This window comes from Betta splendens, chromosome 14 (assembly GCF_900634795.4).
Source record: "Betta splendens chromosome 14, fBetSpl5.4, whole genome shotgun sequence".
Lineage (NCBI taxonomy): Eukaryota > Metazoa > Chordata > Actinopteri > Anabantiformes > Osphronemidae > Betta > Betta splendens.
The window spans coordinates 16,910,789-16,935,513 of NC_040894.2; the positions used below are offsets into that span (position 1 = coordinate 16,910,789).

Below are 24,725 nucleotides of genomic sequence, written 5' to 3' on the forward strand. Positions count from 1 at the left end.
TTAGACAGGAGCTTAAGAAAGGACTTGATGTGGCCCACTCTGGCCCTAGGCAAAAACTTAACTAAGCTAAAAGGCTACGCACTGGCTAAAGGGCCCTGGCTAACTAGCCTGTTTTCTAAGATGCGATGCCGAGACTCCAAGTCTGACAACCTTGCCTCCAAACCTACAACTAGCGTACAGTACACTCATAAAAGAAACCATTACCATCCCTGAAGGAGGCAGAGGATAAGCTAAACATAAAACACACAGAACACCGAACAGAGCGAGAGCGAGAGGAACAGGGGAAGCCATAGCAGGAACGTAAGCTAGCTGCTACACTAGCAGAGAAAACACTATATAACGTACGATGTATAATGAATAGTAAAGATGCTTGAGTATTACAAGCTTGTTTTGTGACTCTTTGCAGTCGCTACCAACTATAAGGTTATAATATTTAGAAAAGAGTGGAGATTAATGCCGTACACATGTAGCGGCAGCAAACCTTAGTAACCGGAAGTGACGCGATACGCTTACCGTCAGTCAGCCAATCCCCTCCTCACAGAAAATGATGGACACTTACACCAAAGCAGGTGTAACTACGTACTGGTGCAGTGGTAATTCTGGAACTCTCTGCACTAGATCTGTTGGCCTAACCAAACACATCATTAGAAAGAAGACAAGTATGACTATGACCGGGTAAAAATGTATGTATGCTCTCACACTCTAGCTGTGACATCATGTACTCAGCTGTAGCTCACACAATACACACTAATGGAAAAGTTGAAAACTATGCAAAAAACACCCATTATAACGCAGAATCTATTATTGATATTAAAAAGCTGAACAACAGGTTAATAGTTGAACAGTTGAAGATGGTTTTGTAGTTTAAATAGTTTCTGTGGCTTAAAGTATGCTGAAATAATTAAAGCTGAAAAAAGACAAATAAGATAAGATGGATTTGAAATGTTCTTTCCATTAATTTTAGTGGGATATAAAGTAGTTGAAACAATTCAATCATTTGAAAAGTATGAAAGAAATGAATAAGAAAAGTAATAGCCCACTTTTAGTTAAAAAGCTGCACGTTTTTATAGTATAGAATGGTTGATAAACTATAAAGATATAAAACCTTACCCCTTTGTTTAGTGTTTGTATAAATACTTTCTAATGCTTGTGTTTTGTTTTCACACAAGCAAGATTAAGATGACAAATTACTAACACAATGTGTAATGTGAACTTCGAACTTTCCCAATATTGCTTTTTTTCAGGGGGTGAGAACGGAGCCTGTTGGGCCTGTTTCACATAAGACGGTTTACCTCATAGAAAAGCAAACAGGCAAACAGGCATAGCATAGAATAGTACAAGGTTTAATAATCAGCTCAGGACAGGTTGAGGCATGAGCTGCTTGGATATGATGACTCTTCTTTGAAGCATGAATGTTCTGCACAATGACAGTTGAAAGTGTTTTCCCACTTTCCCACCAAGCAAACGAGCAGGTGAGCACTCTGAACTACTCAGGGTTGGTAAGCATGGTGGAAAGCAATTTGATTTACATTACTGCATGTAGTGTTAATTTTTAGTTATCTTTTTAATATAATATATTATAATATAATATAACCTCATGTTTCTGTGCTATCCACAAGTAACGCAACACCTGAAACAGTGTCTTCTCAGGCTTAAAACTGGAATTTGGCCCATTTACATATTTCCTATCCAGATGATGGAGCTGTATTCAATGTAATTCAGATAAAATAGATTTATTTGTACAGCACCAATTAACAACAAAAGTCATCGAACCCCAAGGACCTTGTGGATTTATTCATAAACAAATGCCCTAAATATGAAGGAATACAGACTAATATCAAATTGAATAGCAGTGTGGGTTACAGCGTGAAATGTCTTTCACATGCATCTAACAATAACCAGTAACATGTAGCGCCACCTGCTTTAGCACACGCAACGCATTTGTGGGCTAGCATAGAGTCATGAAAAGTCCTTAGCATGGGCCTATTTCGGGCAATATTTAAGAATAAAGGGACAATCCACCTTGAACCGCCACCTCATCATGGTGGAGGAGTTTGTGTGCCTGAATGACCCCGGAAGCTATGTTGTCAAGGTTTAAATGCCCCTGGTAGGGTCTCCCAAGGCAAACAGGTCCTGGGTGATGGGTCAAACTAAGAGCGGTTCACAAATCCCCTATGAAAAGAATAACAACAAGGATTGAGACGTTGCCCGGCATGGTACAGCCGGCCCCACCCTGGAGCCAGGCCCGGGGTTTGCATGTGATCGCATGGTGGCCCGGCCTATTCTCACTGGGCCCGGTTGGGCACAGCCGAAGGACCGACGTGGGACCGGCCTCAGGTGGACCCACCCTCAGGAGGAGCTGGTGCATAGTGGATTGGGCAGCAGTCGAAGGTGGGAGCCTCGGCGACCCAATCCCTGGATAAACAATCTGGCTATCAGGACATAGAATGTTTTGTCAATGGGGGCAAGGAACCTAAGCTTGTGCAGGAGGTTGAGTAGTTCCGGCTAGAAATAGTAGGGCTCACCTCCACACACAGCCTGGGCTCTGGAACCCAACTCCTTGAGAGGGGCTGGACCCTCTTCTATGCTGTATCAGTATCTATCCGCCATGTGTTGGAGTTTTCCCCGGTAGATGAGAGGGTCGCTTCCCTAAACTTTCGGGTGGGGGATAGGTCACTCACTGTCATTTGTGTCTCTGGAGGGAGTGTTTGAAAGCGCTCCAACTGGGGACCCCATCGGTCTTCTGGGAGATTTCAACACCCACATGGGCAGCAACAGTGATAACTGGAGAGGCTTGATTGGGAGGAACAGCCTCCCTGATTTGAACTCGAGCGGTGTCTTCTTCGGCCATATGTTTTGGAAATTTGGGTGAAGAGATGGGCTGAGCTGTAGGAGGCTGGAATGACTAGGCAGGCCCAAATGTATCGTGAGGGTACATACACACTCTATTCTCACCCTCCGCGGGTGGTCTCATCCACTTTCCAAGCTCGGGTCCTCTACCAGAGGCCAGGGAGCTTGAGGGTTCTGCGCAGTATCCTTGCTGTTCCTATGACTGCACTTTTCTGGACTGAGATTTCGGATGTTTTTCCAGGGATCTGTCGTAGCCACTCCTCCAGTTTGGGGGTCACAGCCCCTAGTGCTCCGATCACCACAGGCACCACTGTGACCTTCACCTTCCAAGCCTTCTCCAGTTCTTCTCTGAGCCCTTGGTATTTCTCTAGTTTCTCATGTTCCTTTTTCCTGATGTTGCCATCGCTTGGTATTGCCACATCCACCACTACGGCTTTCCTCTGCTCTTTATCCACCACCACAATGTCTGGTTGGTTCGCCATTACCATTCTGTCAGTCTGGATCTGGAAGTCCCACAGGATCTTGGCTCGCTCGTTCTCTACCACCTTGGGAGGTGTTTCCCACTTTGACCTTGGGGTTTCCAGTCCATACTCCGCGCAGATGTTCCTGTATACTATGCCAGCCACTTGGTTATGGCGTTCCATGTATGCTTTGCCTGCCAGCATCTTACACCCTGCAGTTATGTGCTGGACCGTCTCTGGGGCCTCTTTGCACAGTCTACACCTTGGGTCTTGTCTGGTGTGGTAGATCTGGGCCTCTATGGCTCTGGTGCTCAGGGCCTGCTCCTGTGCAGCCAGGATGAGTGCCTCTGTGCTGTCTTTCAGCCCAGCCCTTTCAAGCCATTGGTAGGATTTGTTGAGATCAGCCACTTCAGTTATGTTCCGGTGGTACATCCCGTGCAAGGGCTTGTCCTCCCATGATGGTCCCTCTTCCAGCATCTCATCCTCTGTTCTCCACTCCTCCTGAGACATTCACTCAGCACGTCATCTGTTGGGGCCTTATCCTTGATGTACTTATGGATGTTGGATGTTTCATCCTGGATAGTGGCTCTCACGCTCACTAGTCCTCGGCCTCCTTCCTTGCGGCTAGCGTACAGTCTCAGGGTGCTGGATTTGGGGTGGAACCCTCCATGCATGGTGAGGAGCTTTCGTGTCTTAACATCTGTGGTCTGTATCTCTTCCTTTGGCCACCTTATTATTCCCGCAGGGTATCTGATCACTGGCAGAGCGTAGCTGTTTATTGCCCGGGATTTGTTCTTGCCATTGAGCTGGCTTCTTAGGACTTGCCTTACTCGTTGGAGGTATTTGGCTGTTGCCGCATTCCTTGTTGCCTGTTCAAGGTTGCTGTTCGCCTGTGGTATTCCAAGGTACTTGTAATTGTCCTCAATGTCTGCTATTGTTCCTTCTGGGAGTGAGACCCCTTCTGTGTGGATTACCTTGCCTCTCTTTGTCACCATCCTCCCACATTTCTCGAGTCCGAATGACATCCCGATGTCCGAGCTGTAGATCCTGGTGGTGTGGATCAGCGAGTCGATGTCTCGCTCACTCTTGGCGTACAGCTTGATGTCATCCATGTAGAGGAGGTGACTTATGGTGGCCCCGTTCCGGAGTCGGTATCCATAGCCAGTCTTGTTTATTATTTGGCTGAGGGGGTTCAGACCTATGCAGAACAGCAGTGGGGACAGTGCATCTCCTTGGTATATGCCACATTTGATGGATACTTGGGCAAGTGGCTTCCCATTGGCTTCAAGGGTGGTTCTCCACAACCTCATCGAGTTTGCAATGAAGGCCCTTAGAGTTCTGTTGATGTTGTACAGCTCCAAGCATTCAGTGATCCATGTGTGTGGCATTGAGTCATAGGCTTTCTTGTAGTCGATCCAGGCTGTGCACAGGGTTGGTGTGTCGCATTCTGCAGTCTTGGGCGACTGTTCTGTCTACCAGGAGTTGGTGTTTGGCTCCTCTGGTATCCTTACCAATGCCCTTCTGTGCTTCGCTCATGTATTGACTCATGTGCCCACTTATCTTAGCTGCGATGATGCCTGACATGAGCTTCCATGTTGTGGAGAGACAGGTTATTCAGATGTTGGATGGGACTGTGCCCTTTGAGGGATCCTTCATTATCAGGATCGTTCGCCCTTCGGTTAGCCATTCAGGGTGAGTCCCATCCCTTAGCAGCTGGTTCATTTGTGCTGCCAGGCGCTCATGGATTGCAGTGAGCTTCTTTAGCCAGTAGGCGTGGATCATGTCAGGGCCAGGTGCTGTCCAGTTTTTCATACCTGAGACTCTATGTTGGATGTCTGCCACCGTGATAGTCACTGGATTCTGTTCAGGGAGGTTGCTGTGGTCTTCCCTCAGATCCACCAGCCACTGTGCATCACTGTTGTATGATGCCTCCCTTTCCCATATACCCTTCCAGTACTGTTCAGTTTCCAGCCTTGGTGGGTCTGCTCTGTTGTTATTACCCTGCCATTGAGAGTACACTTTCGCAGGTTGTGTTGCGAACAGCCGGTTTATTCGTCTGGCTTCGTTATCTCTGGTGTATTTCTTTAGGCGGCTGGCCAAGGCTTGTAGCCTTTGCTTGGCAGTTTCGAGTGCTTCAGGTATGGGCATCTGACTGTACCTCTTGGGCATCGGTCTTTTCATTGCACCTCTCTGGGCCTCTGTCATTTGGCTCACTTCCCTCTGAGCTGCCTTGATTTTTGCCTCCAACCTTCGTTTCCATGGTGGGTATTGTTTCTCATGGCTCCCATGGTTGCTCTTATAGCCAAGCATCTCTAGGATCACTGATGCTGAAGCGTATATTAGCTCATTGGTTTCTGTGAATGTTGTGGTAGGGATCGCTCTCAATGCTGCATTCACATCTTCCATGAGACTTTCTGATGGTACTTCACTTAGCCGTTGTAGTGAGGTTCGGGGTTGCCTGTTCAATCTCGCCATGATCTTATCTTTCAGGTCAGTCGCTGCCTCGCTCAGCGTATCTGTGCTTACTGGGGCTTCGTACCCAATTTCCGGTTGGGGAGATGGTGAAATCTCCCCTCTGACCTGGCGTCCTGGCTCCCCCTTGCCGTAGCATTTGTGTTGTATCTCGTCAATCTCAAATTGTGATAGCAGTTGCCGTTTGTGGATGTTGGAACACTGAGCTACTAGTTGCTTCGCCGTCAACCTTGAATGTGGGTTTCTCCGTTGCCATTCACCGCACATTCTTTGCATATAGCCCCTCTGACTAGGGTTACTTGAGTAGTAGCATTCCAACAGAGCCTTGTTCTCGCATCTCAGCCATTTCTTTCTTGTTCCAGTAGCCCACTTCTCGCCAAGGTGCTCTGGTTCCCCAACTGTTATCTGACCATTTCTTCTTAACCTTTGAATTTAGCATAATTGACCTTACAATAGCTGGAAAGAAATGTTACTATACCATATACTTATCTGACAACGCTGTTGCCAGATTCAAGCAGATGATTCCATCATCTTTTGCCTTTTGGTCTTGTAGCTACACAGAGGAGAACAGTCACCTTAATCCTTATGAACAGGTTGACTATCTTGTAGATGATGTTGCAGCCTCTTTACGTACAATGTTAGACACAGTGGCTCCTCTGAAGAAGAAGGCAGTGAATCAGAGGAAGTTAGCTCCATGGTATAACTCAGAGATCCGCAGCCTAAAGCAACTAGAAAGGCAGTGGCGTTCCAACAAAATAAATTTAAACTGCATTGTATGGAAGGACAGTCTAATAATATTTTAAAAAAGCACATTGTGCTGATAGGGAAACATATTATTTCTTCTTAATTGAGGAAAACAAAAACAACCCCCGGTTTCTTTTCAGCACTGTAGCAAGGCTGACTAAGAGTCATAGCTGTGTTGAGCCTACTATCTCCTTAAATCTCAGCAACAATGACTTTATGAATTACTTTACTAATCAGAATATCATCATTAAAAAAGACATTCAGCAGCGACTTCCTCCAAATGACAGAAATCATCAATCATATATCCATTAACTCTAAATTTATCAAGTCCTCTGTCTTACCTAGACAGCTTCTTCCCCATAACTCATGTGGAGTTAACTTCAATAATTAACTTTTCCAAGTCGCCCACTTGTCTTTTAGACCCAATCCCAACCAGATTACTCAAAGAAGTTCTACCTTTAATCAGCTCATCCATAATAAATCAAATCAACCAATCTTTACATTTAGGCTGTATGTACCACAGGCTTTTAAGGTGGCTGCGGTCAAACCTTTTTTAAAAAAACCTACTCTGGACCCAGAAGAACTAGCCAACTATAGGCCAATTTCAAATTTACCCTTTATTTCTAAGGTTCTTGAAAAAATTGTGGCTGTTATCTGACCACCTGAGTGGGAATAACATGTACGAAGATTTTCAGTCAGGATTTAAAAAACATCATAGCACAGAAACAGCTCTGGTTAGAGTGACTAATGATCTTCTATTAGCTTCGGACAATGGTCTAGTTCTGTTGTTCCTTGTTGGTCCTTGTTCTGTTAGATCTTAGTGCTGCATTTGATACAATTGATCATAACATCTATTACAGAGACTAGAACATAGAATCAGAATTATAGGAACAGCATTGGGATGGTTTAAATCCTATTTGTTGAACACATTCCAGTTTATTCATACTAATGATAGGTCCTCAACATGCACAAGGATTAGCTACAGTGGCAGAAGTTAAAAGTGTCAGCCCCCATTGTGGTTCTCTTTCGTGTTCGACGCGTCAGAACCTTGTCTCACTGCGTGAGGGAGTGTTTTATATCGTAGAACAGCCGCTTTTCAAGTCTTAGGTGGCCGAGTGGTTAAGAAGCGTGTTTGCAAAGCTTTTCGTCGGGGGTTCGAGTCTCAGTGGTAGCACTCTTTCAATTTTAATTATTGATAAAAACAGCGTCTCATCATTATCATTTGACCCACGAGATAACATTGCTGTAATATTTCGTGCATGGATCCCCAAGACTATGAACCGCTGGTCGCCTGTGGCGGACAATTATAGTATTTAGTATAGTTATGTACGTAAGTAAGTTATGGCAAATTATGGCGGTTTAAAACCGAAAATAAGAAGCTGAATAGTGCGCCCTCCCGCACGCAGCGTTCGATTTGTGGCAGACAAGCTGCTACAATTTAAAAAAGTGAATAAGGATGATCTAGACCAGGGGTCGGCCACCCCTAACACCCACGTTTTCAATGAAAAAAAAAAACATGGGAGCCGCGGAGGGCGGCAATATTATATTTTTTGAGAACATTCAACATTTGTTATTTCTTCTTCTCTTTAAGAAGAGATAAAAGCCAGGGCTCAGAGGTTTAACATTTTATATTTTATTGATAGAAGATCGTTGTAATTAACAGCATACTTATTTAGTTCTTGTTCTCTTTTAGCTACTGCCATGAATAGAATACGAGCAACGATCAAATGTAAGCGTCATATTACGCCTTGTAAAACAATAAAAACTGTTCAGATCATTTACAGACGATAAGACATCGTCAAGGCATCGACAAGGACGGCTAACTCTCTTTTCCCTGGTTCAAACAGCTGCTGTAACTGAGAGCAACCAGTGCAGGATCGCCAGCCAATCTGGAAACACATTCATTCGTTCAGACACTTTAGGTGTGTGAACTGGGGAGGAGACTGGCATCAGCAACTGAAGAGCAACTGAATAGAGTTGACGTCTTTCCCGCTGAGAGGCGCATTCATTTTATAATGCACTTACCTTGGCTGACAGTTCAGTTGAAGAACACTAAATCTTTATCAAACAGTCCTTCAATTACATTTATGAACTGCAGTTCCTTTCTTGATTATCCATGATTATTATGGAAGAAGCGCAAATCATTGCCAGTCCAAATTGTGCAATTAATACAGTGTTTACAATAAAGGTAACAAATAATAATAATAGTAATTTCAATTTAAAATGCACTTCATATTTTAAACGAATGTCGAAGTGCTACAAATAAATTAGACTAGAAAGCTACGATAAATACATATGTTTATTCTTGCAGAGTAGTAGCAAAAGCATGTCTAGTCGCCTCTAGGGAGTAGGTGAAAGGGATGTGAAGTTTGCCTTTGTGACTGTGAGCAAACATGAGACAAACAAAAGCTTGGTCGAACTCAGCTCAAAGTTATCTGAGTACAAAACACATCACATATCATTCGGTCTCGTGTTTCATTCGAGCGGCAATCTGGAGCTCTCTGCTAAGACTGCTGCCCCGCGACCCATCCATGGATGAGCTTTGATTAAAAATTAAAAGCAGATGTAACGCGAGAACGACTTTTTTTTTTGTTTTTCTCTAAACGAAAAAAACAGTTTTAAATCCAATTCCGTGTGTTTTTGTTAAAAAACATTTTTTAAAATTTATAAGATTTTTATTGTTTTGTAAGGCGGTGCTTTTATTCAAATCTGTTTGCTGCCCATACCAAGAGAAACGAGAAAAACAGTGAAGGTGGATGGATGGGCGAATGGCAAATCAAAGTGTTGAAACATACATGGGCCGAATAAGTCACATCAGCCACTCATTCAGTTACAAGGACACGCACAGTCAAAACAAATTCTCGCTACATCTAGTGCCTGTCACGGAACGGCAGAGAAAGGACCCATATACACAGCACAGAGACCTCAGACAGGTAGTAGTGTTCAAAGGTTTAGTTCAGTTCTCGATATAACAGACGGTCCGGGTCATACACAGGAAATCACAGATTACGGTACAGGTGGAGCAGGCTGATTCAGGTCCAGGGGCAGGCAGAGTCTCGGTAACAGAAGGACAAGGTTTACAGTACCGTTAAGGAGCAGGCTATCTCCGCGTCGGGCAATCAGGTCGGTATCATTAGAGTTTTCCAGGCGACAGTACAGTTCAGGAGCAGGCGAGAATCCAGAGTCAAGAAACCAAAACAGGATCACGGAGCATGCAGGCAGGATAACTAAGCGCTGGAAGGTGATGACTAGCATACAACGATCTGGCGGATAACAACGGTGACAGGTGGTGCTTAAATGGCCTGGTAAGTAATGATGAATCGGATACAGGTGCGTGAATGAAAACCGGAAGTAAAGCTGGAACCGAAAACAGAAACCGCGGGACTACTAAAATAAAGACAGGAAGTGGAAACTGGAACCCAAAACATGATGATATGGCTGAACAACAAAGTACCTTCAAAATAAAACTGAAAACAGAGCCAGAACCTGACAGTGCCCCACTCCTCCGTTCCTCTCGTAGCCTGCATTTGCACATCCATACATTTGTGTATTGGTCACTCTCTGTCTGGACACATGACCCCGAAACACGTCACGTGTTTGTGTAAGAGTTTGATGTCTCCACCAAATTTTAAGCAGAGGTAACGAGAGAACTACTTTTTGTGTTTTCCGTTTGTCTCTAAACAATAAAAACATATTAACTCCAATTCCAACTCCAATTGATTTCAGCCACTCATTCGTTTACAATGACACCCACAGTCAAAACAAATTCTTGCTACAGTCGTAGCACTTCAATGTGTCAGCCTTTACGGCAATCTGTTTGCATTTTCAGCGCGGTATCACCGGGTTTTTAGCGCGTTGGAGCTGTGTTGCGTCTATTTGGCCTATAGATGGCGCTCAGCCCCCACACTGGCCTTTATGACGCTGTCTTAGACTTATATTATATAGGCCCATGTAGGACTACGTAACAACGCCTCCGTGTAACGGTTTGTTTATTGTTAACAGCCTTGATGTGTCAATTTTTTACCCCGGGTTTGAATCCCGGTGGAAGCAGAAGTTGTACAGTGCAAACCGTATGTGATTTAAAAAAATAAAATAAAAATAATGTTTGCCCTGTTCAAACCTGGGGAATAAAAACGATTCTGATTCTGAAAGCGGCTGATCAACTTCGCAGGAACACATTTCATATAGTAGAGGCGAAAGGGACACTAACAACCCAACGCAGCCGAGGCTGTAGCGGGCAGAGAAACGCAGATCTTTGTCCTGCGTGTTGATGCGTGTTTCCCCTTCCCCCAGTGTCCCTGCTCTGGGACGTGGATGGCCCCGCTCACTTTCATTCACCAGACGGACATGAAAGAGGAAATAACGAAATAAACAGCTGGCATACCACAGAGAGTTTATTACAATTTATTTATTTTCATTGTATAATATCCTCTACAAATTAGCAGTGGTAGTCTGCCAGACTTGTGTAAAATACCTTAAGAAGAGCGTGTAAAAAAAAAGTTTTGGCGTCCCACAGCCTACGTAGGTGCAGCTGATCACGCTGCCCGATCTCCCATGGAGCTATTTCTTTGTCTCGGAGCTAAAGTATTTTACACCTTTTAAACGAGTGGAGACAATATGTTAATGTGGAGACAATATGTTAATGTCTCTGTGCCAATACGTAGTGTTTGCTTTGCAACTGAATCAACATCAGACGCCGTAACTCGCGCGGAGCGATTTCCAAATCCACTGTATTGCCTGTGTAATAAAACATTGTTTTTCTGCAGATATTGTGGTAAATGTCATTACGGTGAAGTATAATAATGCAGCTTCCGTTTAAAGGGCACATTGCCTATGTCTTACTGTTTTGACTGTTTAACTTGACCAACTTAAAAGTGGTCAAAGTGGTTTATGCTGCAGAGCAGGAGTTATTTTCATTTTCATTCAGTGAAAAACGTTAACATTTATCGTGCATAATAAGCACATGTAAAACAAACAAGCTGCTGCATTAATGCGTTGTTGATCTGCTGAGTCCTGATGTTCTGACGCGCCATAGAGAAAAAATTTACAGGACATACTGTATAAGGACAGCAGCAACTTCAGCAGTTGACAACAAACACTAGCGCGCATTGACAACTTAATCCTAGTCATCTGCCTATGAATAAGTGGCTCCTCAGCACCATCGTTGGAACGTCACATCACTGTCTGCTTCAGACGGTGACGCCACTTCCCCGATTCTCTCGTTGCCTGCATTATCACATGCATACATTTCTGGTTAAGCTCTACCTGGACACATTATCTGTAATTCGGGCTTTTCATTCAGAGTCAGAGCAAACTATAGGTCATTGCGGTCGGAGTAAATTTTAAGCATTTGGTTAACCTTAAAAGCTGCTATAACGAGAGAACGACTTAGTTTTTCGCTCTCTGCTTTTTCCTCAAAACGAACAATCAGCTTTAAATCCAACTCCATGCCTTGTGTCGAATAAACAACAACACTTGAATTCCGTTTGTCGCTCATATAAAGAGAGGACGAAACGAAACAAATCCAGTTTGTTTTGTATTTTTTCCTCATGATCAACAAACCAGAAGACGAGTACAAATATGCATATAAAATACATTTATAACACAGATTGATGAATAAATATAGATTCCTATTTTATGTTATTATACTTATATTATTCTATTGGATTGGCTGGAGGAGGGACTGTGTCTCTCGGCTGGCCTGAAAACTGTTTAAAAACATCAGCAGCTTCGGCAATTGACAACAAACACTAGCCCACACTAGCGAGCAAAGACGCATAATAATCTATAATATTTAAAAATCAACTACTCTACATTTAATGATACAATACCATGACATTGTTTTTTGTGCTTAATGTGCAGACACAGATAGAAATGAACAGTCGGACCTCACATCTTTGCGCCACCTGGTGGTTAAAACGAGACTAGCACCCTGATTTTTTTCAGCTGGCTGCAGGATTAAAAATCCTTAGTCGGGGACGCACCTGTGGAGCGCTGGCGACGCGCACGTACTGCGGTAAAAAAGGTGGTCGCTTTGAAGTGCTACGACTGTACATTTGCGCCACTCCTCCGTTTCTCTTGTAGCCTGCATTTGCACATCCATACATTTATGTATTAGTTACACATGACTCCGAAAAACGTCATGTGTTTGTGTAACTTTTAAGAGTTTGATGTCTCAACCAAATTATAAGCAGAGGTAACGAGGGAACAACTTTTTTTGTTTTCTGTTTGTCTCTAAACAAAAAACATCTTAAATCCAATTCTGTGTCTTTTGTAAAAAACTAATATTTTTGCCTGGTTTATCGGTTTGTAAGGCAGTGCTTTGATTAAAATCTGTTTGCCGCTTATCGCAAGAGAAACGAAAACACCGGTGAAAGTGGCTGAATGGATGAATAGGAAAACAAAATGTTAAAACGTACACGGGCTGATTAAGTTTGATCTCGGCCACTCAGTTACAATGAAACGCGCAGTCAAAACAAGTCAAACCGCAGTTCTGCAGACACAGTAAACGCGTAGGAACAAACATGGTGCTGTAATGTGTCGCTGTAGATCTGCTGAGCTCTGGCGTCCTTTCAAAGTTACATAGACATCTTTACTTACTACTTAAACATCTGCTGTAAAACAAATTCATATGATTATTACGGTTATTTACGTAAAATCTACGACTACTGGAAAACATTCAATAAAAAGTTGTGGAAGTTTAAAACCTAAGTAAGTGACTGTTGTCGCAGATGGACTGCGCTCTACGTCTTTACTTGGCCATGCGCAACGGCTACCCATAATCACGGAATTATGTGAAGTCAATATATTGTATTAGATGTCAGAGTGGTGGGTGTGTACATATTCTTAAGAGACGCCTGCTGTTTAAAGACTTGAAAAAGTTGAGGAGAATGAAAGCAAGAACGTTTTGCTCTTGCGCAGGTCTATTCTAAACCACATAGAAAAATTATAACTTTGCAGTGAGCAGAAAACTAAGCCATCAACAAGTTGTTGCCCTTCACACTCCCCACATTTGAGCACACAACAGATACTTAATAGTAAAAACTTAATAGCTTAATTTACTTAAAAATAGTAAAACAGGTTTGGTGTAATATATATGTGTTACAGGTAGAAATTAACAGTCAGACCTCAGTTACGCTGTAGTGCATTGGAGGCGCCACCTGGTGGTTAAAACGAGACTAGCGTCCTGATTCTTTTTAGTTCAGTCAGCGACGCACCTGCTGCACCGGTACTGCAGTGAAAACGCTAGTTACTTTGCACTGCTACCACTGTATGGAGTACCACAGGGTTCTGTTCTTGGTCCAATTCTGTTCAGCCTATACAGGTCTCATCTAGATGAGATAATTAGGAAGCATTCTATAAATTTTCATTGTTATGCAGATGAAACTCAGCTATATATGTCTTTGGAACCAAATAAAACAGAATAATTAGTCAAAATTCTGAATTGTTTAAAAGACATCAAATCATGGATGTCCCAAAACATCCTTCAACTAAATTCGGATAAAACTAAAATTCTTATTGTTGGGCCTAAAAATCAGAGAGAGACACTATTGAGTCAGCCACCCTGGCATAACATTAGCTACAGATTCTACTGTAAGTAATCTTTGTGTCATCTTTGACCAGGATATCTCTTTTACATCATACATTAAACAAATCTTCAGAACCGCCTACTACCACCTTAAAAATATACCTAAAGTTGAAAGTATCTTCTCTCAGAGCGATGCAGAGAAACTGATCCATGCATTTGTTACCTCTAGGCTGGACTACTGTAACTCCTTACTCATAGGATGTCCTAACAGCTCCTTAATAAGCCTCCAGCTACTTCAAAATGCTGCAGCCAGAGTTCTGACAGGACTTAAAAAGAGAGATCACATTTCTCCTACATTAGCTTCTCTGCACTGGCTGCCCGTAAAATGTAGAATAGAATCTAAAATTGTCCTACTCACCTGCAAAGCACTTAATGATAAAGCTCCTTCTCATCTTAAAAACCTCATAGTTTCTTATGCTCCCAGCAGAACACTTTGATCTCAGAGCGCTGGGCTACTCGTGCTTCCTAGGGTATTTAAATGTAGAATGGGAGGCAGAGCTTTTAGCTACCAAGCCCCTCTCTTGTCGATCCAGCTCCCTGTTCAGGTTCGAGAAGCTGACACACTCTCTACCTTTAAAATCAGGCTTAAAACCTGTCTTTTTGATAAAGCTTATAGTTAGAGAAGGTTTAAGTCACTGGCAATAATTGTTAGTCACAGGAACCATCACTTAGTTAAGCTACAATAGACATTGACTGCTGGGGGACTTAATTTATACACTGAGCTATATATTGTACACTCTGTTTTCTTCTTCCTCTTCTGTCCAATAACCTCTCATCATTGTTCCATGTTTAACTAACCCTGTCTCTTTCTCTCCAGTAGTTGTGCTCCTCCCCCTCTTTCTCTCTTTCCCCCACTCTGTCCTTACCTATAGGTATCATCGGACTCAGAGCTTTGTGTCTGTGATGGGCAGCTGCAGATCCAACCATCCTGCCTGTGCTCTGTTGTTGGTTGTTGTTGTTGTTGCTGTGATTTTTTTTCTCTCTATCCCCTCACCCCAACCGGTCAAGGCAGATGGCCGCCCAAATCCAGCGTGGTTCTGCTGGAGGTTTCTTACTTGTTAGAGGGAGGGGTTTCCTCTCCACTGATGCTGTTAAACTATAATTATTACAAAGGCTTGCTGTATGTGGGATCTGTTGGGTTTAGTTTAAGGTCTTACTGTAAACCTTAATTTTTAAAGTGCCTTGTTGTGTTGTGTTGTGATTTGGTGCTATATAAATAAAATTGAATTGAATTAAGTTAAAATAATTATTGTTATACAAATAAATGAGAGAATACGACTTTAGTACATCCAATTGATTTCTCCCCAGATCCAGTAAGGAGGGTTCAACTCAGAGGCCTTTTCAACAGCACAGTCCCACATGCTCAATCACTTCCATGGGCTCATTGTCCCGCACCCAGTCCTCAGCGCTGAGCACTGTACTCAGTACCTCGCACTCCTCCCATCCCTCTTTACCTCAGCAACAGCCCCATGGCCAGGGAGAACCTTTGCCCAGTATGAGTCTACGTGGTCCACATGGTTCTGCCTCCCACCCTGCAGGGGAGCTTATCAATCTGGGACTCATTCCCCTTACACCGCAGAGAGTCCAGAGTTTCCCCCATGAACCATATGGTTCTACCGCAAGAATGCACCATCAGTACCAACAACAGCAGCAGCAACATCAACAGTTACAAGCACCACCACCTCCCCAGCACCAACTTACAGTTCAGGGTGGACATGTTTCCCTTCCTCACTCCTATTCCCAACTGCAGGGGGAACCCTTTGCCATTATAGCACGCACACACCAGATGGTGGATATGCTGACAGAAGAGAACAGGATGCTGAGGCAGGAGATGGAGGTCTGCCGAGAAAAAGTTACAAAGTTGCACAAGGTAAAATATTTTATTTCAAATCATTTGATGGGTATATTGGAAGATTTCGGATTGCTGTAATTGTTCCTTTTGTCTATAATAAGCAAGAAAGATATCCATATTTCAAAGTAAGTGATGAGAGAACCGGGTGGCACAGTGGTGCGGTGGGTAGCACTGTCACCAGCGGACTGGTGCTTCTCTCCATTGCCCGTAGGTGTGAGTGTGTGTCTGAATGGTTGTATGTCTCTGTGTTGCCCTGCGATGGGCTGGCAACCTGTCCAGGGTGTTTATCCTAGTTTATCCTATTGTTTATAATTTATCCTCTGCCAGAGCAGCCACAAGATACAGTACAGTACAGATACAGTAACAGTTGGAAATGGGAAATGTGCAAAATTCTGTGCAGATTTTCAAAGAACATTAGAACTCACACATATATACATTACTAAAGTGTCAATGATGAAGTGAATACTGCTGAAGTTGAGTCTATCAGACTGTTCACTTGTACAGTCTAACAGTGGTGGGCATAAAGGATCTACGGTACTGCTTCTTCATACACTCGGGGTGGAATTCTAAAAGAAGCTGGAAAAAGTAATTTCTCCAAAAGACTTATGTGGGAGAGCTGTTCTTTTGTCGAGAAGGCTCAAAACACTTATAAGCTGCTGACGTTAAAACGTTGACTACGACAAAACATTGACAAAGATTAAAAAGATGACTAAGATTACAATGTTGACTAACATTAAAAAATGACCAACATTGAAAAGTTGGCCAACATTAAAACTTGACCAGCATTGAAAACTTGACAAATATTAAAAAGTTGACCAAGGGACATTGTTGAGGATCACAAAAAAATTTGACTAAGATTAGAAAATAACTAATCTGATAAAGGAAAGCGATAGGAAATCTAAGCAAAACAACATAGAAAACACAACGCCAATTTGGCACTGGAAGAACAGTGGAAGAACAGTGGAAGAATAATGGCCTGATGAATTGTGTCACTTTTGTCTTTAAACGCTCACAATTCAAAAACTATAGAGGATAAAAGGACACTGATCAACACGGAGAAAGTTGAAAGATAATAGATGCTTTTGAAGTATATGGATGGATGCTGATGAAAAATGGAAAGTTGACCAGAAGTTGAACAATGATTCCCTTAGACGAATTAGAACTAAAAAAACTTTCAGAGGAAAAGGCATAATGAACACTGCCATGCTGAATGTACATGTATTGCTGAAGAATTGTAGAAAGTTCTGAAACATTTCAGACATAGCTTAAAGTAGCTGAAACAGGTAAAGCAAAGATGAATGTATGTAAATAGAATTGGGATTAGTTTAAACAGAGCTGAATATTTGAAGAAGAAGCTGAAGGGGATGAATTTTGAATTCAAAAAATTGTTGAATTGCTGGAATTAGTTTTTAACCAGTATTAAGAATGAATGAAGTACCTAAGGGTCACTGACGCACGACAAGAACTCATGACATTAGAGACTTATTTAGCTTTATCAAAGAAAATTGTGATTATTATTAATCATAATTATTAACTCACTTAATTGACATCTGGTGTTTGACTAGATTAATAAAAGCTTGGTTACAGTTTTAAAAGACCTGGTGCCCCAACTTTATTAATGTTTCTGCATTTATATTAAATTATTAATTTAAATCTGACATACCCTTTACATCAGACTTCAGACACAACACGGACAGCTGCGTTCTGGAGAAATTCTCTGACGACTGGATTGCACGGGTCAGAACAGACTCTAACTCCTGAGGAGACTGCAGTCTTTTGGAGTGAGGTGGGCACTCCTGAAGACCTTCTATGACTCTGAGGTGGCATCAGCCATTATGTACAGTGTGTTTTGCTGGAGCAGCAGCATCACAGTGAGGGACAGGAAGAGACTGGACAGGGTCATTAAGAAGTCCAGCTCTGTCCTGGGCTGCACTCTGGACACAGTGCAGGAGGTGGGTGAGAGAAGGGTCATGACTAAACTGACCTCCATTCTGGACCAGCACTCTCACGCACTGGAGGACACACTGTCTGCTCTGGAAAACAGTATCAGTAGAAGACTGATCCACCCTCACAGTGTGGAAGGAGAGATGTTGCAGGCTATTCAATCAGAACTGTTAACTACAGTGTTAACAATTAAAAGTGTTAGCCTCTACTGTTATTTGCTTTAATTTTCACCACGTTATCACCTTGCACCGCATGTGTGTTACGTCCTTTGGACCTGTAGATCGCGATTGACTCCCACGTTTGGTCCTAAAATGCCGTAGTTGACTGTGTTATATAGACTCTTGTAGAATGTTTGCTGATCAAGTCTTGGGTGGCCTAGTGGTTAAGACTTATGGCTTGGAAGCTTTTTGTCCTAGGTTCGGGTCTCGGTGGCAGCAGTTTTTCAGTTTTAATTATTAGAAAAACAGTTTCTCGTCATTATCATCAGATTACCGTATTATTTAGTGCACAGATCGCTAAGACTACGAAACGCTGGCAGACGATTATAGTATTTAGTATAGTAGTATTTAGAAGTTATGACAGTTTAAAAACCAAAATAAGCAGCTGCATGCTTAGACAGATCACACTTTACTCAGTGGTGCACGCTCCCTCGTGCAGCGTTCGATTTGTGTCAGGCAAGCTGCTGACGGACAAGGTACTGAATGTCGCCGTGTGGGTTCATTTTCGACAATTCATAAAAGTCAATCAGGATGCTCTCAACAGTGTCTGTAGTGGTACTAGTGCAGCCAAGGTGCACCTCTACCCACCTGTATGTTGAAGCAGTCAGTGAGCTGTCAAGCGTGTTCATTTAACTTAAACTTTATTGCCATCAACTTATCTGCTAGACTACTTCACTTAAAACTTTACAGTCAGTGCAATAATTACCTTTTTGATTTAACCAAAAAACATAATTCAATGTTTCACTTATCAATCAAAGATCTATTTATTTTCCTTTATTTTTATAATAAATCACACGAAAGACAACTCTCTCATCTGCCTCTTTATGGGAAATTTCCACCACAGGGAAAACAGACTTGATTGCTACAGTATTGGTTTGATTATTTTTTCTTGTCAAACCAGTGACATTTCTCGAGAGTGAAGGATCAAATTGATAATATGCTTGACGTCTTCCAGGGGCCTCTTTGCACAGTCTACACCTTGGGTCTTGTCTGGTGTGGTAGATCTGGGCCTCTTTGGCTCTGGTGCTTAGGGCCTGCTCCTGTGCAGCCAGGATGAGTGCCTCTGTGCTGTCCTTCAGCCCAGCCCTTTCAAGCCATTGGTAGGATTTGTTGAGATCAGCCACTTCAGTTATGTTCCGGTGGTACATCCCGTGCAAGGGCTTGTCCTCCCATGATGGTCCCTCTTCCAGCATCTCATCCTCTGTTCTCCACTCCTCCTGAGACATTCACTCAGCACGTCATCTGTTGGGGCCTTATCCTTGATGTACTTATAGATTTTGGATGTTTCATCCTGGATAGTGGCTCTCACGCTCACTAGTCCTCGGCCTCCTTCCTTGCGGCTAGCGTACAGTCTCAGGGTGCTGGATTTGGGGTGGAACCCTCCATGCATGGTGAGGAGCTTTCGTGTCTTAACATCTGTGGTCTGTATCTCTTCCTTTGGCCACCTTATTATTCCCGCAGGGTATCTGATCACTGGCAGAGCGTAGCTGTTTATTGCCCGGGATTTGTTCTTGCCATTGAGCTGGCTTCTTAGGACTTGCCTTACTCGTTGGAGGTATTTGGCTGTTGCCGCATTCCTTGTTGCCTGTTCAAGGTTGCCGTTTGCCTGTGGTATTCCAAGGTACTTGTAATTGTCCACAATGTCTGCTATTGTTCCTTCTGGGAGTGAGACCCCTTCTATGTGGATTACCTTGCCTCTCTTTGTCACCATCCTCCAACATTTCTAGAGCCCGAATGACATCCCGATGTCCGAGCTGTAGATCCTGGTGGTGTGGATCAGCGAGTCGATGTCTCACTCACTCTTGGCGTACAGCTTGATGTCATCCATGTAGAGGAGGTAATTTATGGTGGCTTCGTTCCGGAATCGGTATCCATAGCCAGTCTTGTTTATTATTTGGCTGAGGGGGTTCAGACCTATGCAGAACAGCAGTGGGGACAGTGCATCTCCTTGGTATATGCCACATTTGATGGATACTTGGGCAAGTGGCTTCCTATTGGCTTCAAGGGTGGTTCTCCACAACCTCATCGAGTTTGCAATAAAGGCCCTTAAAATTCTGTTGATGTTGTACAGCTCCAAGCATTCAGTGATCCATGTGTGTGGCATTGAGTCATAGGCTTTCTTGTAGTTGATCCAGGCTCCTCTGGTATCCTTACCAATGCCCTTCTGTGCTTCGCTCATGTATTGACCCATGTGCCCACTTATCTTAGCCGCGATGATGCCTGACATGAGCTTCCATGGTTTGGAGAGACAGGTTATTGGCCGGTAGTTGGATGGGACTGTACCCTTTGAGGGATCCTTCATTATCAGGATTGTTCGCCCTTCGGTTAGCCATTCAAGGGTGAGTCCCATCCCTTAGCAGCTGGTTCATTTGTGCTGCCAGGCGCTCATGGATTGCAGTGAGCTTCTTTACCCAGTAGGTGTGGATCATGTCAGGGCCAGGTGCTGTCCAGTTTTTCATACCTGAGACTCTTTGTTGGATGTCTGCCACTGTGATAGTCACTGGATTCTGTTCAAGGAGGTTGCTGTGATCTTCCCTTAGATCCACCAGCCACTGTGCATTGCTGTTGTGTGATGCCTCCCTCTCCCATATACCCTTCCAGTACTGTTCAGTTTCCAGCCTTGGTGGGTCTGCTCTGTTGTTATTACCCTGCCATTGAGAGTACACTTTCGCAGGTTGTGTTGCGAACAGCTGGTTTATTCGTCTGGCTTCGTTGTCTCTGGTATATCTCTTTAGGTGGCTGGCCAAGTCTTGTAGCCTTTGCTTGGCAGAGTGTTTCATGTATGGGCATCTGGCTGTACCTCTTGGGCATCGGTCTTTTCATTGCACCTCTCTGTGCCTCTCATTTGGCTCACTTCCCTCCGAGCTCATGGCTCCCATGGTTGCTCTTATAGCCAAGCACCTCTAGGATCACTGATGCTGAAGTGTATATCAGCTCATTGTTTCAGTGATTGTTGTGGTAGGGATCGCTTGGAGCTGTACAACATCAACAGAACTCTAAGGGCCTTCATTGCAAACTTGATGAGGTTGTGGAGAACCACCCTTGAAGCCAATGGGAAGCCACTTGCCCAAGCATCCATCAAATGTGGCATATACCAAAGAGATGCACTGTCCCCACTGCTGTTCTGCATAGGTCTGAACCCCCTCAGCCAAATAATAAACAAGACTGGCTATGGATACCGACTCCGGAACGGGGCCACCATAAGTCACCTCCTCTACATGGATGGCATCAAGCTGTACCCCAAGAGTGAGCGAGACATCGACTCGCTGATCCACACCACCAGGAACTACAGCTCGGACATCGGGATGTCATTCGGGCTCGAGAAATGTGGGAGGATGGTGACAAAGAGAAGCAAGGTAATCCACACAGAAAGGGTCTCACTCCCAGAAGGAACAATAGCAGACATTGAGGACAGTTACAAGTACCTTGGAATACCACAGGCGAATGGCAACCATGAATAGGCAACAAGGAATGCGGCAACAACCAAATACCACCAGTGAGTAAGGTTAGTCCTAAGAAGCCAGCTCAATGGCAAGAACAAATCCCTCGCAATAAACAGCTACGCCCTGCCATAACAGCACAACTACCATAATTAAGTAATAAAAGTAAATGGCAGTTGTACTTACAGCTCAGATTAGGAAGCCTAGATTAGAAGCAGGGGACAGCAGGAGTTTGAATGTAAGTGTGTGGAACTAGAGTGCATTAAAAGTGGAGTGGTTCTTTTCAAACCGGCTGTAGAAGCTATTACAGTCGTCTGCCAGATTTTACTACCCTCAGGGTGTGGAGATGGTTTCTTGTAGTTGGTGATGTGCTCCAGGTCTTTCCAGATGACGTGATGTGAGATCATTTGCTAATAAGCTTTTGTGCAGCTCCCCACTGTAGCCCTTTAAAACTTCTTGATCTCCTTTGTTAGCCTGTTTCTAGCCTGCCTGTACAGGAACAGTCACTATTTCTTTATCCTCCTTCAGTCAGTTGTTGATGAATATGCACACAGTTTTTGTCTGAAAAAGTTGATGTAAGACGTCACAGAGCTACTGAACGTTTCTCGCTGCAGCTTCAAAAACATCCCTGCAACTCCAGTTTGAATACCTCTGTTCACTTTTTCACCATCCTAAACACAGGTTTAGAGATTTTAGATTTCTGTCTGTGGGCCAGGATGAGGTGAAGAAAACAGTGATCAGATACTCACAGGGGACAAAGCGGTAGGTGACCTTTAAAACAAAGTAGCAGCGACCAGTGTGTTCACAAGGCTTCACTTCCACGGTGAATAAAGGGGACAGCAGTTGATAAAAAACACTAAGTGAGGACTGCAGAGCTTCTTCAACACTGTGAGATCTGTACCTTCTTTAATAAAAACAGGTTCCACCTCTCTGTGTTTTCCTGGAAACCTCTGTGATATGATCCCCATGAAGCAGCTAGAGGCCAGTAGGTGTACAACACCGTCCTGGATTTTCTCACGCATCCAGGTTTCTGCGCTTCAGCAGACAGCGTGCTTCCCTCATTTGCACTTTCTGTAGATCTGATACAGAGCCACTGTGCCCCTGAGATGAATCTTTGTCAAACTGTTTGATTCAGTAAAAATTGTAGAAAATGTTCCAGGAGATGTTTGTGCTAGGTTCAGGAGTGCCATTCTAGAGTAGGTGGTCTGTGTGTGCAAGTTTATTAAACTTCTGATCTTAACCAAGCCGACGCTGTGCATTTGGGTCCTTCCTCCATCGTCTGTTTGTGACACAGAGCATGGAGATTTTCTTTTGAGAATGCAACTAGACACTTATGTTTGACATCAAGCAAGGAGATAGATTTAATGCTCAAATCATTAGGTAAAGAGTCAGCACAAAATCTGGAACAGATCAGAGCTATACATATCCATCGTACTACAGCAGGACTAGTCATAAAAAAATGGTTTGGGAACCATATGGGTGACGTGAAATTGCTGTTCATAAAACAGAGGTGTATACCACATCCACAAGAGACACTGACAGAGCTCCAGCAAAGTCAAGTGGTGCATATAAATTGTGTCCACTGTACAAAGGGCCACACCCTTTGTTCAGTTGTCGTGCATTTAGAGAGAAACTTTGCAATGCAAGGCATTCCTAAAAGTTAACAATGTGTGTTTTAAATGCTGCTCTTCTTCATTGCAAAGAACTGTAAAGATACAGTGTCTTGAATGCAAAAGTGAAAGGCACAAAACAACACAACACTCCATCCCAGACATGCGCTGTTGGTGCAACAGTAGGAAATCTGCACCAAACCACAACGGGGGGGAGGAAACAAAACATCTACCTCACACAACAAAAATTGCACTGAAATCTGTGAAGATGAGCTAACAGACATGCCTGGTAAAAGTGTACCCAGCTGGCAACAGAGACAGAGCAGTAAAAATGTATGCCATGTTAGATGCAAAGGTTTCTAGTTCCCTCACAGTTCTTTTAAATGCTTGCAGATGAAAGCTAGAGTAGCCTGGACACATTGAAGACGTGTGCAGGAAGGCTAGTGGTTACCAGTTAGAGTCACTAAATGTCACTGTCTGCACGCCAATACCAAGCTTAACGGAGTGTAACGACATACCCAACAACAGAGAAGAAATTCCTACCCCAGAGGTAGCTCAGCATCAGCCCCACTTGAAGTCAATCTCGCACTTTATTCCAGACCTTGACCCTAAAGCTGCCGTTATGGCTCTTTTGGGAAGAGATGTCCTGATATTTCACAAAGTGTAACCTCAGATAAAGGGCTCCCACAATCAGCCCTTTGCGCAGAAATTAATATTAGGGTGGGTTTTTATCGATAATGTGTGTTTGGGTACTGTAGGCTAAAGGCTGTTGGTGCTTTCCTCACAAACACCTGATATCCCATTCAATCAAGGACATCACGTTCATACAGTTGATTGACAAAGGACTGACAAAAGACATAAATAATAGTTGGATAGCTCCATTACCTTTTAAAATGCCATGCAGAAGCTTCCCTGACAACAAACAGTTGGCTCTGAAACGTTTCATGTTAAGATCACTTTCTCAAATTAATTGACAAAGTATAGAGGAGGTGCGGAACCAGCACCTCCTCTCACCTCCTCTCAGACAAGACGAAGACTGATTGTACCTACATTTGGCATCTATCCAAAGAAGCCAAAGACTGTTCAACTGTAGCGCCCAGTTCAATGGTGTGGCTCTAAATGACGTGTTGCTAACTGGACCAGATGTCTGCCCCTGCTGCTAAAGTTGGGGTCAAGGACCTTTACAATACAAGTCGCAATGGCGACAAGTGCAACAGTTGTCAAACTTTGGAACGCTGGAGGAAGCAGTTACTACTCATGTTGCAAGTATGGAAGAAATGGCAGTCTACTCTTCCAGATGTTCAACCTGGGAGTGCTTAAGGACAGTCAAGCGCCTAGAAATGAATGGCCTCTTACTGTAGACTCATAACGTGGATATTCCCTGGTAAAGATGCAAAGGTGCGCCAGGTAGAAGTGAGGGTTCTTAGAATTAGAGGTTTTTCTCTCTTATTGAGAGCTGCTAATGAGTTAGTATTTCATCTACCTCCAGATGGTAACTAAAACTGTAGCCATGTCATGCGGGGAGTTGTTGATAAACTGTGGACCA

At 43.5% G+C, this 24,725-nt stretch overlaps 1 protein-coding gene across 9 annotated transcripts in view; it reads left to right on the forward strand.

Moving 5' to 3' along the window:
• The window catches only part of amot (angiomotin), a 162,924-nt gene that overhangs the window by 14,321 nt on the left and 123,878 nt on the right, over positions 1 to 24,725 (forward strand). For all 9 annotated transcript variants that reach the window (XM_029172838.3, XM_029172837.3, XM_041073644.2 and 6 more), the window contains one exon: positions 15,424 to 15,985. In XM_029172838.3, coding sequence (XP_029028671.1) covers positions 15,424 to 15,985 — 562 coding nt within the window. The remainder of the gene's footprint in view (positions 1 to 15,423; positions 15,986 to 24,725) is intronic.